Below are 14,363 nucleotides of genomic sequence, written 5' to 3'. Positions count from 1 at the left end.
TGAAGGTCATGGTTACTGAGACTGACGGGCTCCAGAAGAGAATGAAGCCCAGGACAGGGGAGAAAATGAAGACTCTTAGACAGGAAGAAAGGAAGCCAGATAGAAATTTATGAAGGGTTAGACTCCAAAAATCTATTTACAAGCCACGTAGTTACCCTTCCAAAAAGTAACAGTTGAAATACATGGCCCATTAGTTCTGATCAACCATAAAAATCTCGTATCTACTGTCAGCTAGCTCCAATGAATGTAGGAGGGCAGGATTGGGGAATTCATCTGTTTTACCAGGTTTCTTTTGGGTCTAACACTTAATCTCATTCTAATAGGGCCAAAACTGAGACTCACTAACACTCTACTGAGGAAATACAGATCCTATTTCAAGGTCAGCTCCTAATGGGCAAAAAGAGTTGACTGTGTCCCTCCAGAGATGTCAAAAATTAAATAACAAAAGCAGAGATTCCTTGATTCTTCTCTGAAGGAGAGTTTTCCTTAATTACTGGTGTGTTACAGTCATCTTGGGTAATCTGAACTGATCATGAAACACACATCAAAAGTATGTCATCCACACAAAGACCTTTTTAAAACCGCAAACAGGCAAGAGAGGTTTATCTGCAGTACTGTCTCAGAAGTCGAGCGCAATGAAAAATTATCTTTACATCCAGCAGAAGTCACACTATGAATAACTTAGCTTCGGTTTGTTCCCGATCTAAATCAGACTGCCTCCCCTTCCTCCTCAATTCGTAAGGACTACCCCACGGCTGCTACTGGAATTAACATGATGTGGAAGATTGTCTTTCTGAGTTGATGTCATCATTAGTTTAGAAGCCAGGTCATCGTTTTTTAAAACCAGGAAGCATCTGCAGCATATAAAATTACATTCAACCTCTCAGGCTTCTAGGACTAAAGCCAAAAGATAATGAGTTAACTTAAAAATGTCTTCTATTTCTTTAAAATGAAAAAAAATATTTGGGGGGCGGGTGAAACAAAAGTGATCTACACCCCGTTACCCAGGGTGTAACCCTGGGAACCCATCACGCCTACCCATCACGCCTGCTTCTAATCTTCCCATTTTCTGTTACCTGTCTTTTCTTCCACGATCAGAATTCTTTCCACACTCAGATTCTACCTCCTTTCCACAGCAGTTCCCCCAAAGGCCCGCTCTTCAGCTCTGGGGGCTGAAGGCATTCCAACCCACAAGCTTTTCATTATTTCTTAAATTTCTTTGCTGCTGACCATGATCGCATGTGAACTTGCCAACAGGCTCTACTCAGGAGAGAGATTCAATTCTTTTTAAGAAGCAAAATCATTTGGTACTTTATTCCTCCGTGAAGCTCTCCTAATCAAAAGAAGTTCAATGCATCCAGTGAGCGACTCATTTTCCCTTACTGGCTTTCAGACATCAGCATGCGCCCTCTGACGTTTACAACTGCAGGACCCTGAGCAGAGAGGTAGCACAGCCTCGGGTGATGGGAGGAAGGGGCCATGACCACTGCATCTGGTACAGCCAGCTGGCCAGGCGCGGGAGGGTGTTTGAGAAAGGGAAATGGCTTGGAAGCAGACTAACCTAGACATAGATATTATCCACCAAATAACTTAGCCTGGCTGAGCCTCAGTCTTCTCTTCCGCAAAATGGGAATACCACCAAGGTAGCTTATCCGAAGTTTCAGTGAGGAGTAAATGAAAAACCACTTCTGTGCCTGGCACACAGTCCATGCTCAACAAATACTTTGCTTTGCTCATTCTCCAACCTCTCATCAAAATGTCCTGCCAGAATACACACAGATGGTAGGGGAGCCCCAGGCTAGGTGGGTGTTTTCTTTATTACACAGTGGCTGATTCCAGAGGTCATTTTTCTTTTCCTTCCAAATGTCCAAGGTTACACATTCTTCACAAAGTCACTAAGTGAATATGCATCTATTGATCATGAATGTAACCCCCTGGAGAAACATTAGTGCCCGGCTCACTCTGTGTGCTTCGGTCTACACTGGGGGAGCTGGGACTCACTCAGAGCATCATCTCCTCTTCGCTGGGGCCCCATGTTTCTCCCAGAGTCATTGCTTTTCACTGAATTCACTGCTCAAGGAATGGGTGTGAGGATGTGGCCTCCTTATTTTTGAGATAAGAGATTCTATCCTTCACTTGGATTTCTAGTTTCCAGTATCTACAAAAGTCCTTTGGAACAACCAAGAGATGGCTTTCCTGACCTGAATATGATATTTCTTCTTTCTCTCCAAGATCTCACTCATTTTTTATTAAAAAGAAAGTCATAACTTCTCCTTATCTTAGCTAATTTTTACCAAAAATGTAAGATAATTTTAAAAGATCTCTTATATCCTTATATAAATAAGATGCATATATATATACACTCATATAAATAAGATATAGTTATATAAGTACACAGAAATACTTATATACTTATGTAAATAAATATATACTCATATAACTAAGAGTATTTATACTTTTATAAATACAGAATAAAAAGAAAAGAGATACTTGCTGCGAGCATATAGTCAAGGCCAATAAATATGCCCATTTGCTCCACTGTTCTAAAGCCACTGCCATCCACAAGCAACAGCCATGCAAATGCACCTACACATTTCTAGCTGCTTATACATCAGGTTTTATAGCAGTTATATTCCCCCAAAGTTGCCTAGAAGTCAAAGAAATTTTAATGGAATTAGAGTTTTCGTTTCTTAAATACTTAATTATTAGGATTATGCCAGTGCTTTTAATTTCATTTGTAATTTATCTTCATTAAATTTTTACCATTAAAATTTTACTTTTATTATATAGCTCTCAAATACCTCGAGTATGTTATGTCAATGCTGAAGTGAACTAGTCACTTCTCTTCGGGAAGTAAGTTTACTGGTAATCCTTCTGGGATAGGAAGAATCGTACCCTACGTTCACTGGGTGAGTAATTAGCTCTTAGTCATATAGTAACGTTCTTAAGGTAAGGATATGCAAACGGCATACACAGAGGGATCCCGTCCCATCTGAATTCAGGAAATTCAGCGTCTCTTCACAAAACTGACGTGGAATTTGAGTATCTTTGTGTCTGTGTGTACTCTGTATTTTGGTTTTTTAAAAATTAGTACTCTCTTTTTTATTCTACTACAATTTTTTTCATTCTCCTTCCCCCCATGCTAATAGAATAACCTCCAGCTATGAAAACAAAATATTTCAAAAACAAAAATTATGATGTAACGACTTATGGCTTTTTCCATGGCATCACCCTGATCATTAATCTCCCACTCACTCAGTGCCTAGTGGTCAAAGCTGGCACGTCTGTAAAAAATAAATGTACCAAGTTTCCACATCTTTCTTCCCCTGAGAAATGTGAGGAAAGTATTGAGTAAGGAAAGTACCCCAGGGCAGAGGATGTGAAATAATCTCAGTGGTCCCTTCCTCCCATTTTCCGGACCTTAGAGCATTTACCTACTGGAGCCTCCGAGAACGTCTGGTGAGAAAGATCACGTCCTGTGTCTTTGAGGAAATAAACCTCAAATAAACCACACCTCGGGCTTGGAGGTCTGAAAACATGGAAAACACACCTTCCTGGATGCCGGGTAGAGGGAAGTCAATTTAAGAAAGTAAACATCTCTCACCAAATGGCTGCCACCTTCATCCTTCGACTTCCTTGTGGCTCCTGTGGCTGCCTGAACTTGACATGGGGAAGATTTGAGGTCTCCAGACCAGTGAACAATTGCGGTAACTTATTTCTAAAGCCATTGTTTGGACTACTGTTATGTGCCTGAACACTTACTAAGCCAGCTCACTGTTACTGACAATAAATGTCTAACTAAGGAAACCTCTTGAGATTCTAAAACGATTTGGTTGAGACACAGTCACAAGGATAATGGCAGTGTGGGTGTATTTTATTGATTAAAAGTGAACAGAACCTGAATGCTCACTGGCAGAAAAATAGACAAACAAGATGTGGTCTACACACACAATGGAACATCATTCAGCCTCCAAAAGAAGGAAATTCCAACACACGCTACAAGACAGATGAACACTCAGGACATTATGCTCAGTGAAATAAAAAGCCAGGCACAAAAAGACAAATACTGTATGACTCCACTTCTGTGAGGTGCTTAGAGTAGTCAGTTCACAGAGACGGAGAGGAGAATGGTGGTTGCCAGGAACTGGGGAGGGAGGGAGGGTTGGAGAGTTGTTGTTTAAAGGGTAGAGCATTTCAGTTTTACAAGATGAAAACATCTCGGCGATTAGCTGTCTAACACTGTAAATATACTTAACACTATTGAACTGTACACTTGAAGATGGTTAAGATGGCAAAATTTTGTGTTACGTGCACTTCACCACAATTAAATATTTTAAAAAATAATAAAATTCTGTCAACTGTCAAAATAAATTAAATGAGAGGAAAAAAGTGAACAAGAAAAGATAACCTCCAGCCTGAGTTCTCTACAAAGTCTCTAAATATACAAGGAGGGCTCAAAGGGCAAATTATTCCTAGTGTATCATCTGTGGTGGGGGGCAACTCTTTGTGTGTTTAGTCAAAGCTAAGTTGTACCTGGATGGCTCTCTCCAGAGTGGAATGGCCCTGGACTCAATCAAGTTCGAATGAAGATCTTAGTCATATTCATTTGGCCTGATGGTCCTTTGGCATTTCCCCAATCTTTTGATTCCTTGAGATAGGTGACCATGCTCTTACTCAAATGCTGGGCTATATACAGATACTCCCTGGATAGGCTGCATTATCCGGTGGTCAGTCTACGCTGCCCTTCTTACTGGGGTAGAGTGTAATGTACCAGCAAACACTGGTGTATTTGTACCCAGTGGGCAGCTCCATGCAGGGCTGAGGGAAACTCAAGCCAAGCACTACAACTGTCCCTCACGTGCCATCTGCCACAGCTTTTCACAGATGTTTCTTGTGTACTGAAGGAACACACACACGTTCATTTTCAGTGCTAATTGGCCATGAAGAAATCACTATTTTGGTGTCTCACCTACACTGCTTCTCTGACTGGGGTCTGGGATTAAGAAGTAACCATGTTTGTTTCATTGAAAAGACACAATCAGGGAACTAGATTCAATATGTTGTAATAACCTATAATGGAAAAGAGTCTGGAAAAGAATATATCTGTGTATATGTTTAACTGAATCACTGTGCTGTGCACCTGAAACTAACACAGCATTGTAAACCGACTCTACTTCGATTTTAAAAATTAATTTAAAAAAGAAGCAATCAAACTGCCCATTGAGATGAAGACTGATCAGCCTGGACAGCTGATATCAGATTCTCTGAGAGAGTCCGCAGGGTTGATTCTGAGATGAGATCAAGGCTTTGTTACAGCAACTCATTGAATCCACCGTCTGTTTTAACTCAAAGTAGATACGAGATACAATCCTACCCCTAACCATATGGAAGACAGATAGAAAGAAATCTCATTTATTTTCTCTCCACATAAATGGTAAGATCTTGCCTTTGAACTATAACATGTACAAATAAGGAGATTTTAAAGCAGGGACGGTTCTCTGGCCATGTTTAAGTACAGATCTGTGTAAAGTAAAAAGTTAAAAGTTACATTCCTATTATTAAAAGTTCAGACTCTTTTAGAAAATACTTAATTAGCTCAGGGGGAGAAAAGATCCTTCATTGTTCACATTAAGGAAAGGAAAGCATTAGGTTTCCACATTCCCCAACAATAAGATCAGAACTGACTCTTGGAATCTACCCCAAAACCTCAACTTTCTGCTCTGCAAGATTTACCTCAGAGAGTGACTAGGTCCCCACCGTTGCCAAAAAAGACCTTTATATGAAATCAATCAGGTCAGGACAACCCATAACTCTATTTGATGTGCCACATACTAAAAGACGTGGTGCAAGAAATACTAATACTTTTCTGGCTGAGCTACAAATGGGTGAATAGTTACAGTAATGTCTATTTACGGAACATTGCCACCAAAGCAAGATTTCCAGATAAGATTTTAAAAATACCTCTTTTAGCTGCTTAAAAAAATCTTATTAATTTTTAATTTGGCATATGTTCCATTTTCTTAAGCTTCGTTATCACAGCAAAAAGTTAATTCTTTTTGGATGATACGATGTCACTGTGAACATTAGTTCTGATGTTAATAGTGAAAATGGAAAACAGAGGACCCTTCATTAAGTAGTCTTAAGACAGTGAGCCTGTGAATCGAGAAGAATGATGGCTAACCTTCTTCTTGCTTGACTCATATCTGAAAATACAGCAGCTCAAACACACTGGCATTGGAGAAGGAAAAAAAAAAAAAAAACAGTTCAGTGGGACCAAACATGGAGCTCAGGAATGGACTCAAAAGCAAGCAGCATCTGGATCTTACAAGGTGGTATTTTGAATCAGTGGGGGAAAGGTTAATTATACATTCAGTGGTAGTGGATCCACTGATCAGCCACTTGGAAAAAGAAAGAAAGCTGTACCCCTGTCAAACTCCTTACCTCAAAAGAAACTTCAGAAGGGTCAAATATTACAACCTAGGAAAGTTAAACTCTAAGTACAAGTACTAGAATAAAACACACACGATTGTTAATATGTAATATTAACAGGGAATATTAACAGGGAACAGGGAAGTCTTTCCTAAAAACTCAACTCTAAAGGCAGACATATGAAACAAGAGCTTTCTAAATTTGAGTACATGAAAATTTTAAATTTCTAGGGAAAAACATTTCCACCAACAACATCCAAAGACAGACTGGAAAAATATTTGCAACAAGTATGATAGAAAGTTAATTCTTTTTAATTTATGACTCCATCTTACAAATCAATATGAGATAGAGTCACCATCCAATTAAAAATGGGAAAAACCACAAACTGGAACCTTATACACATACACAAATAAACTAATTAATATAATAGGAAAATAAACCTCAACATTATTTAATTTTAAAAGATAAATCAGAACAATGAATGTCTTTTTCCCCACTTATTAGATTTCCAAAATTTTTTACAAATTTGATATCCAGGGTAGCAACAATAGAGAAAACAGCATTCTTATATGTTGCAGGAAGAGTTAAATTGTTTCAGTCTTTCTGGTAAAACTTGTAAATGTATTGAACAATCAGTTTCACTTTGAGGAATTTACCCCATAGAATAGCTGGGGGGGGGATACCCAGATACAAGAACAGAATGAAAACAAGAAGCGAAACACAGGTGTTGCAGGTTGAGAGAAGTGGAAACAGAGAAATGATCATTTAATTTGCAGGGGAGATTGATTTTAATATGATCATCTATACTGCAGAAAATAATCTAGACCAAAAAATGAGTTGATTCTCCATTAGACAAGTCTGTGAATATACTAAACAACATTGAATTGCATAAATAAAATCAACATATTGTATGATATACAAATTACATCTCAATAAATATGTTCAAAGAAAGAAACAAACAAACAAATGAGTCGATTCTGTATCACCTGATGTGGGGTATCTTAAAATTCATCATTAAGAAACAAGGTATAGAAAAAAAATCATACATTATGACAATTTATGTAAATATAAAAAGAACCTTTGCCTGTCGGTACTAGGAGACGCACATGCTATCTTTAGAAATGACCAACAAGAAACTATTAACAATGTTTACTTTTAGAAAAAGGGACTGGGAATTGAGGGTAGAAGCTTTTAATTGTGTGGGTGTATGCATGGCTTAATGTATGATTTGAAGATTTTTACCATGGATCTGTATTACATTTAATCTAATTTTTTTTTTTTTTTTTGGTGGTGTGGACTTTTCATTCATAACTCCTTCTCTCCCACCTATGGCAGCTGAATAGAGAATAGTCCCCCAAAGCTCCCTGAGAAGACTAGAGAAGAGCTTCAATTCTCAGACAACTCTGTAATAAAAGCATCTACCTCCACTCCCTTCAAAAACCATCAAGGGGGGCCTGAAATCTGAGTCAAGAATCACATCCTCTTTGGCCAGATCCTGTGCTCCTGCCCGGGTGGGAGCCCAGTCTGGGGTCTGCATACATTCTGGTCTTTTCATCTCTGACTTGCCTGAAGCCAGATTCAGTGGTTCTGGAAATTCAGAGGCAGATAGTGGTTGGCAAAGGGCACAGTACCTGCAGCTTTCTGCAAGCCCAGAGGGTACCCTTATGCCAGCTGGCTGTCAGTAAATTGACCTCATCATCTCCAGCAGCCTCACTGAAGAGGAGAAAACATCCTTAATTGGGAGAGACATGCCTACCTTTGGCAGTTTGGAGGTTTAAAAAAAAAAGCCCCTAGATTTCTGGAGAGCCTTGCCCCTTAAGCTGCCTCTCTCCCTTTCCCCGCCTCCCACATTTTAGCAGATCTGTGGTTCTTTCAGGGGCTGAGAACTTGGGTCCAGGTTCACTCTGTTCACAAACTTTCCCAGCTACAGACCGTTTACCTTCCATCACCTTCTAAAAGCGGTGAGGTGCTGCGCCCCTGGTTGTATCTTCATTAGCTTCTCTGCCAAGGTTATCTGGAATTCCAGAATCCCATCCCCTCTGAAAGGGCTCCACAAGTTCTTTACAGGCATTAGACTCGACTCTCTAACGCAAATCCCCCCTCTAAAATCACTCCAGAAACACTGAAGGGGAGTTGGTAAATGCTTGCGGTAGAGTATCCACAAGTTTCTTCAGTCCTGATGACCCAGGGGAGGAGAAATATCCCTTCTAGAAAAGACTAGGCTGGTCAAACACTGGAGTGGGCAGTTCTTTGTTCCTGGGGGTGGCAGCCATCTAGAAGTACTCTGGATAAGGACTGAGAAGAACAGATAGGTACTATGCCCTCTAGAACTGCCATGAGCTTCTCCAGGCATTGCCAGCCATCATGAAAAGATCTGCTGGTTCTAGAATGTTCAGGCAGTTACAGAAAGCCCCTTCCTTTTTTTTTTTTTTCCCCTCAAAGTCTAGCCAACTAGAATCACTCTCGAAATGGATGCCTGCCTGCTGCAGGACCACAAGCTCCTCCAGAAGCTACTAGGCTTCCAGAGACACATAATACTGGTTCCAAGTTGGTCAGGCTATTCCAGAAAGTTTCCCTGCTGCCCAGCCTACATCTGGAGTGGAGACAAGTCTGCATTAACGCCCACCCACTCAGGCAGGAAGGCAGCCTCAGGTTTAAAGGTTTTCAGGAATTTGTTGTCAGGCAGGGTGAAGTTGGCCAGGTAGACAGTGTCTCCACCAGCCAGGTAGGCGGCCCAGAAGCCAAAGGTGCCAATAGTCATGATGGTGCGGTTGCACTGCACGAGGAGAGCAAAGTCCTTACTAGGGGCATCCTCCTGCCCATCCCCAGCAAAGACCACACGCCCCCGGGAGGTGTCAGTATTTTTCTGGCACCACCCCATGCCGTTGCTGGTGACCACAAAGATGGGGGCTTCATGCCGGGCCCAGAACCAGTCCATAGCCTGCTGGAGGTAAGCGCGATCTCCCACCACACCCTTCCAGCAGTGGGGCATCACCTCCAGATAGTCACACCCACGAAGGTGTTCGGGAGCTTCCCGGTGCGTCGCAGGCGGAGCCGACTCAGTAAACACTGGGCCTCTTGCCTGAGGTGGTCATGCAGAGTGAACTCACGGCGGATCTGTTCCCGGAGATAGTGGAAGAAGGTCCAGGAGCAGGGGAAGCCGGTGAGCTTCAGCCAAGGCTCCTCCAAGTGGGCGTACTCCTCCAACACCCAGTTGTGCTGCTCGAGTTCCTGCCAAGGCGTGTGGCGGTCTACCTCGGGCGCCAGCACGGGCAGGGTGATGCGGAACATGGAGGCCAAGGCAGCGTGCATAGTGGGCTGGATGAAGGCCCGGCAGCCGTTGAGCTGGGCCAGGGGCAGCAGCGTGGCGTACTGCCCCATCTGGTTCCCGAACCAACCGTCTGGGTAGATAGTCCAGGTTCCTGAGGACGAGGCTGGATGCTTGGGACAGGAAATGGAGGTGTTGGGGTTCACAGGTGTGCCCGACAGGCAGAAGATGGCCACAGGGGATGTCACCAGGTTATGGTCTGGACACAAGGCAGACAGGTCCAAGCCATTGTGAAAGAGGTCTTGGTGGATGTGGAAGAAGAGGGTTGCAGCAGAAACACAGACCAGTAGGAAGGTCAGACAGAGGTGATGGTGGCTGGGGGCCCACATGGCTGAGCTCCTGACTGATGGCAGATCCAGTCACCCTGGTGTGGCCGGAGCTCTCCATCTGCAAGTGCAGCCCACATTCTGTATCCCCCGGAACCCTGCACTCCAGGTTCCCTGGCCAAACAGCCCTCCCCCTCCACGCTGCCTCCCCAGACTGGCTGTGAGGGCTGGGGAGGGGGGGGAGGGGAGGTACGAGAGGGAGCGGTCCGGAGGTTCACAGCCTCCGCCCCTCCCAGGCCAAGCAGGTAGCTCGGTGGTGGAGCCCAGCTCCTTCCCTGGTGGCAAGCCTCACTCCCCGGGCTAGGGTGACGGCCACTGCCCTCTGAACCCTCCCCGGATGGGGAGATCCGCGCCCCAGCCGCCTCATCCTGCAACTGGCCAGCCTGGGGCAGCCTACTTGGCCTCCCAGCAGCTTCATCCTTCCATGGACGTGGATATCTAGTGCCAACTGCAATGCTGGACCCAGACGTTCGGGCCCATCGACCTCTCCTCTTCCCCTCCAGTTCTGGGTTCGGCCATCCGCCCTGGGCACCTGGATGCGCTGAGTCCGACCACGCCGCAGTGACTTAATCTAAATTTTTGATAAAAAAATTAATCTTCTTTCTGCTGTCAGCTGCCATCTTTCCGTTGTCACAGTCTCCCACTAAATTGGCAGGTGTCTCTCTAATTGAAATGCTTAGGATTAGTGACAAGCATTCATTTCATATTTTAAACTGAAGTATAGTTGATTTACAATGTTGTGTTAATTCCTGGGGTCTGGCATAGTGATTCAGTCATACACACATATTCTTTTTCATGATAGGTTATTACAAGCTACTGAATATAGGTCCCTGGCTATATAGTAGGTCTTTGTTGTTTATCTACTCTGTATACAGTAGTTAGTATCTGCTCATCCCAAACTCACAACTTTCGGGATGAATTTATGGCTAAATTCCAGATGTCGGTGGTGCTTGTTCTCTGTGATTGTGGCCTTGTACACATTTGTACCCAGAGCTCAAAGGCCGCTCTGACATCTGCAGTGGGTTGCGCGTCTCAAAAACAAGCTAACTGCTGGAACAGGCCACCGCGCTATGCTTCGAGCGTTATTTCATGCCGCAGGAACAGTCTGGTAGACTTCTTCAAATTTTAATTATTTGTGCAAGATCTGTGTATCAGTGCTCCCTTCAAACAACGTTAATTATTATAAAGGGTGATTTTTTGGAACAAATAAGGATATTTTCACTCTAAGCAGCTAGCTTTATTTCAGAGTCCTGGAATGTTGACACTAAAAGGAATTTCCAGGCCATCCAGTGCAGCCCCCACACTTAAGAGATTGGAACCAAAGTTAAATGCCTTGTCTACAGTCACCAGGTAACAAGTGGCAGAGCCAGAGGGAAATCCTATCTCCTGAATGTCAGTTTCATCCTTTTTGCTCTGAAAGCCACATTGAGGAAATCAAAACTACAACCTCAGTTCATAAAAATAAATATTAAAAGAGCCATAGGATATGACATAGAGGATGAAAGGAAATAGGCTTTGTTTTCCTGATTCAATTTCCTTAAGTTTTTCCAGGAGGGTGGGGTTCAGATAAGGGAGAAGTTGTACTTAATCTAGAGGTGGAAGTAATGAAATAAACATCAAGTCTCCACCGAAAAGGAAAGAAAAAGGAGAACTCAACTCTGGATAGTGATTTAAGAAAATTTAAGTAAAAACAACTTTTCAAAGTCCCTGTTTCAGGAACAGAGGAGGACATGACAATCTCCCAAGTGATCTGATTGTCATCTTAACTGAGCTTTCATAAAGATTTCTGCCTACATGCAGAAGACATGAAAAAGGGAATCCTGTTACATATGATGGCAGAATGCTTCTAGAAAGAAACAGGAAGTTCATTTGCAAGCCAGGGCACTGAGTCCCACTTCAGCCCAGGAAGAATGCATTTCTGGGTTTTTCTTTTGCACAGTGATGGTTGGTTATTTTGACAGGAGGAGCAGAAGGCTCTAATCCATACAGATTTGGCAGCCTGTTGAGCACAACACAACATCTACAGGGAAGGAAAGAGTGAAGCATCCAGAGAACAGGATTTGTACTTTTAGGATTATCTGACAGAGAACTATCTCCATACAACATGGGCCAGACACATTTACACATACACACACACATACTCTTTCTTTCTAAGAATATTCCCAGCACTAAAAAGCTAGATTGAATGCTGAGGTATTTCTGCTCACTTGAAAATAGTTTCCAAGTGAATCCTAGGAGTCCCTGTGAGGCGGACATCACAGAAGAAAAGAACATTCAGCTAAATGTGAGATAGTCAGCAACAGAAGAGAGGGTTCATTCGATGGCAGTTTAAGGCCAAAGAAAGCTCCCAGGAGTGAACTTCACAAGGAATCATTCCGCTGGGGTCAGGGGAGCCCTGCCCAGCCTCAGGGATAGGAGGGAGAGACGGAGACTGGGAGGGAAAGATGGAGGTTGGGAGGGAACCACACAGCACCTGTGGTTGAATTCATGTTCCTCTAGGGCAGAGGCCCGACCGGACAGGCCTCCTTCCCTCCCCATCCCAATGGCTTGGAGATCAAGTCCTGATCAGATTCCTCTTCCCTTGTATGGAGAAGTGCACAGCCTGCAGCAGGGCTGTTTCCTGACATCATGACACTGATGATGGGATCAGCTACATTGATTAACGCACTCTAACCAATGACCCCATCATCCTGGCAGGCAGAGGGCAGCGGGAGAGAAGACAAAGGAGAGGAGAGACTGTCTGGTGAGACAAACCAACGTGGCTTTGCTGGGATACTGATGTTCTGCGTGTTAAAGACGTCATCCTGTAAGCACGCCCCCTAAACGCAATCAAATTGTGGAAAATACTAAAAGTCTCAGGCAGGCCCAGGTGCAGCCTTGGTCTAGAACTTTCTCAGAGTGCCATCCTGAGTGAGCTAATCAACCTCTAAGGACCTTCATTTCCTCTCTCATGAAACAGGGATAAGGACACCCATGGGAGGGCTGTGAAGATTAGACTAGAAAATGCATGTAAGTCACGTGGCCTCATTCCTGGTTATTAAACAAATAGGCAGCAACATTCCTGCCTATCGGCTCACCTGTGAGTGTACTATCTTCTGAACCTCGTAATCCCACAGGTCCATGCAAGGTTGAGGCCAAGCCCCAAATATACTACTTTGACACAAAGAAAACAAATCCTTTTTACATAGGATGATGGCATGGGATTTCTTTCCACGTAGAAGGCTAATTTTCTGTAGCTTGAAAATTTAGATTTAGATTATAACTGATGAACTATACATGAACATTTATTTGAATGGCCCCAAATTAGGTAGGAATGGCCAAAAGCGGGAAAAACATATTCAATGAATTGCAATAACCTAGAAGAAATATATTTGCTGTGCTGATAAAAGAGATGTCTGACAATGGGATAGTATATGTAAGAAAAAGAAGTTAAGACACAAAGAAGGTGTGGGAGAGAAAATGATTATTTGAGAAGCTACTATGTTTACCTGACTCCTATCAGATTCTTTTTACATGTAGCATTTTATTCAATCCACACAATACTGAGAAAAACATGTTTGTTTATTTTATAGATAAGGAGACCAAGCTTGAAAACTTGCTTCACAAAGCTGGTTCAGGCATCAGATCAACCCGGATCTAAATGCATCACTTTGACTCAAGTTTTCCTTCACCACGTAAACAGAATTTATTCTAGAAACATTAGTTTGTATTTTCCCATACGTCCTTTTAAAGGATAGTTTCCACGTGATTCTGTTAGGACAAAATTACTCTTCCTTAAGAGCCATCTGTCTTATAAGAATCCATCCTGTCTAAATTTCAAAGCCACAAGCAAAGAAGAAAGGAAATAAACTTAAAATGCCTTAACTTGACAATCGTTTAAAAGGAACACGTATTACTTCCAGAATCAGGGGAAGAAAGACATACGTTTACATTAGTGTAAAGCAAATCCATTTCCAAACCAGTTTTAGGTTGGACACAAACATCAAAGTCAAAATTATAAAATACAGTTAACATCTTAAAAACGTGACAGCTACCTTTCTTAGAAGGATTAAGTTCAGCCCAGCTTGAGTGAATGAATAATTTCGAAGTTCTTTCCAGCATGAGCACATCCTATAGGATTTGAAGAGTATCTGTCAGTCCTCCAGAAGAAAGAGGCCATTGAGGTCATTTGTTTCAGTGTCATTTAGGTGTGATTGTACAGGACTGGGGGACTCAGGCTAAGACTGCTTACAGTTCCATAAAGGGATAAGTACTGTGAAAGGTACCAACAAGAGCTCTGC

The 14,363-nt window shown here is 42.6% G+C and overlaps 2 protein-coding genes across 2 annotated transcripts in view; both read right to left on the bottom strand.

Annotated features, from left to right (window-relative positions):
- Positions 1 to 14,363, bottom strand: part of KIAA1217 (KIAA1217 ortholog) — a 278,742-nt gene that overhangs the window by 158,891 nt on the left and 105,488 nt on the right.
- Positions 7,410 to 10,210, bottom strand: LOC105090616 (galactoside alpha-(1,2)-fucosyltransferase 1-like). Its single transcript, XM_064479398.1, is given in 2 exon segments — positions 7,410 to 9,438; positions 9,441 to 10,210. Coding segments are annotated over 2 exon segments (1,068 nt in total). The 5' UTR covers positions 10,087 to 10,210; the 3' UTR covers positions 7,410 to 9,016.

Source organism: Camelus dromedarius, chromosome 26 (genome assembly GCF_036321535.1).
Source record: "Camelus dromedarius isolate mCamDro1 chromosome 26, mCamDro1.pat, whole genome shotgun sequence".
NCBI classification, from domain to species: Eukaryota; Metazoa; Chordata; class Mammalia; order Artiodactyla; family Camelidae; genus Camelus; species Camelus dromedarius.
Note: the sequence above shows the minus strand (reverse complement) of the source record. Positions and strands in the feature narration are given on the sequence as shown.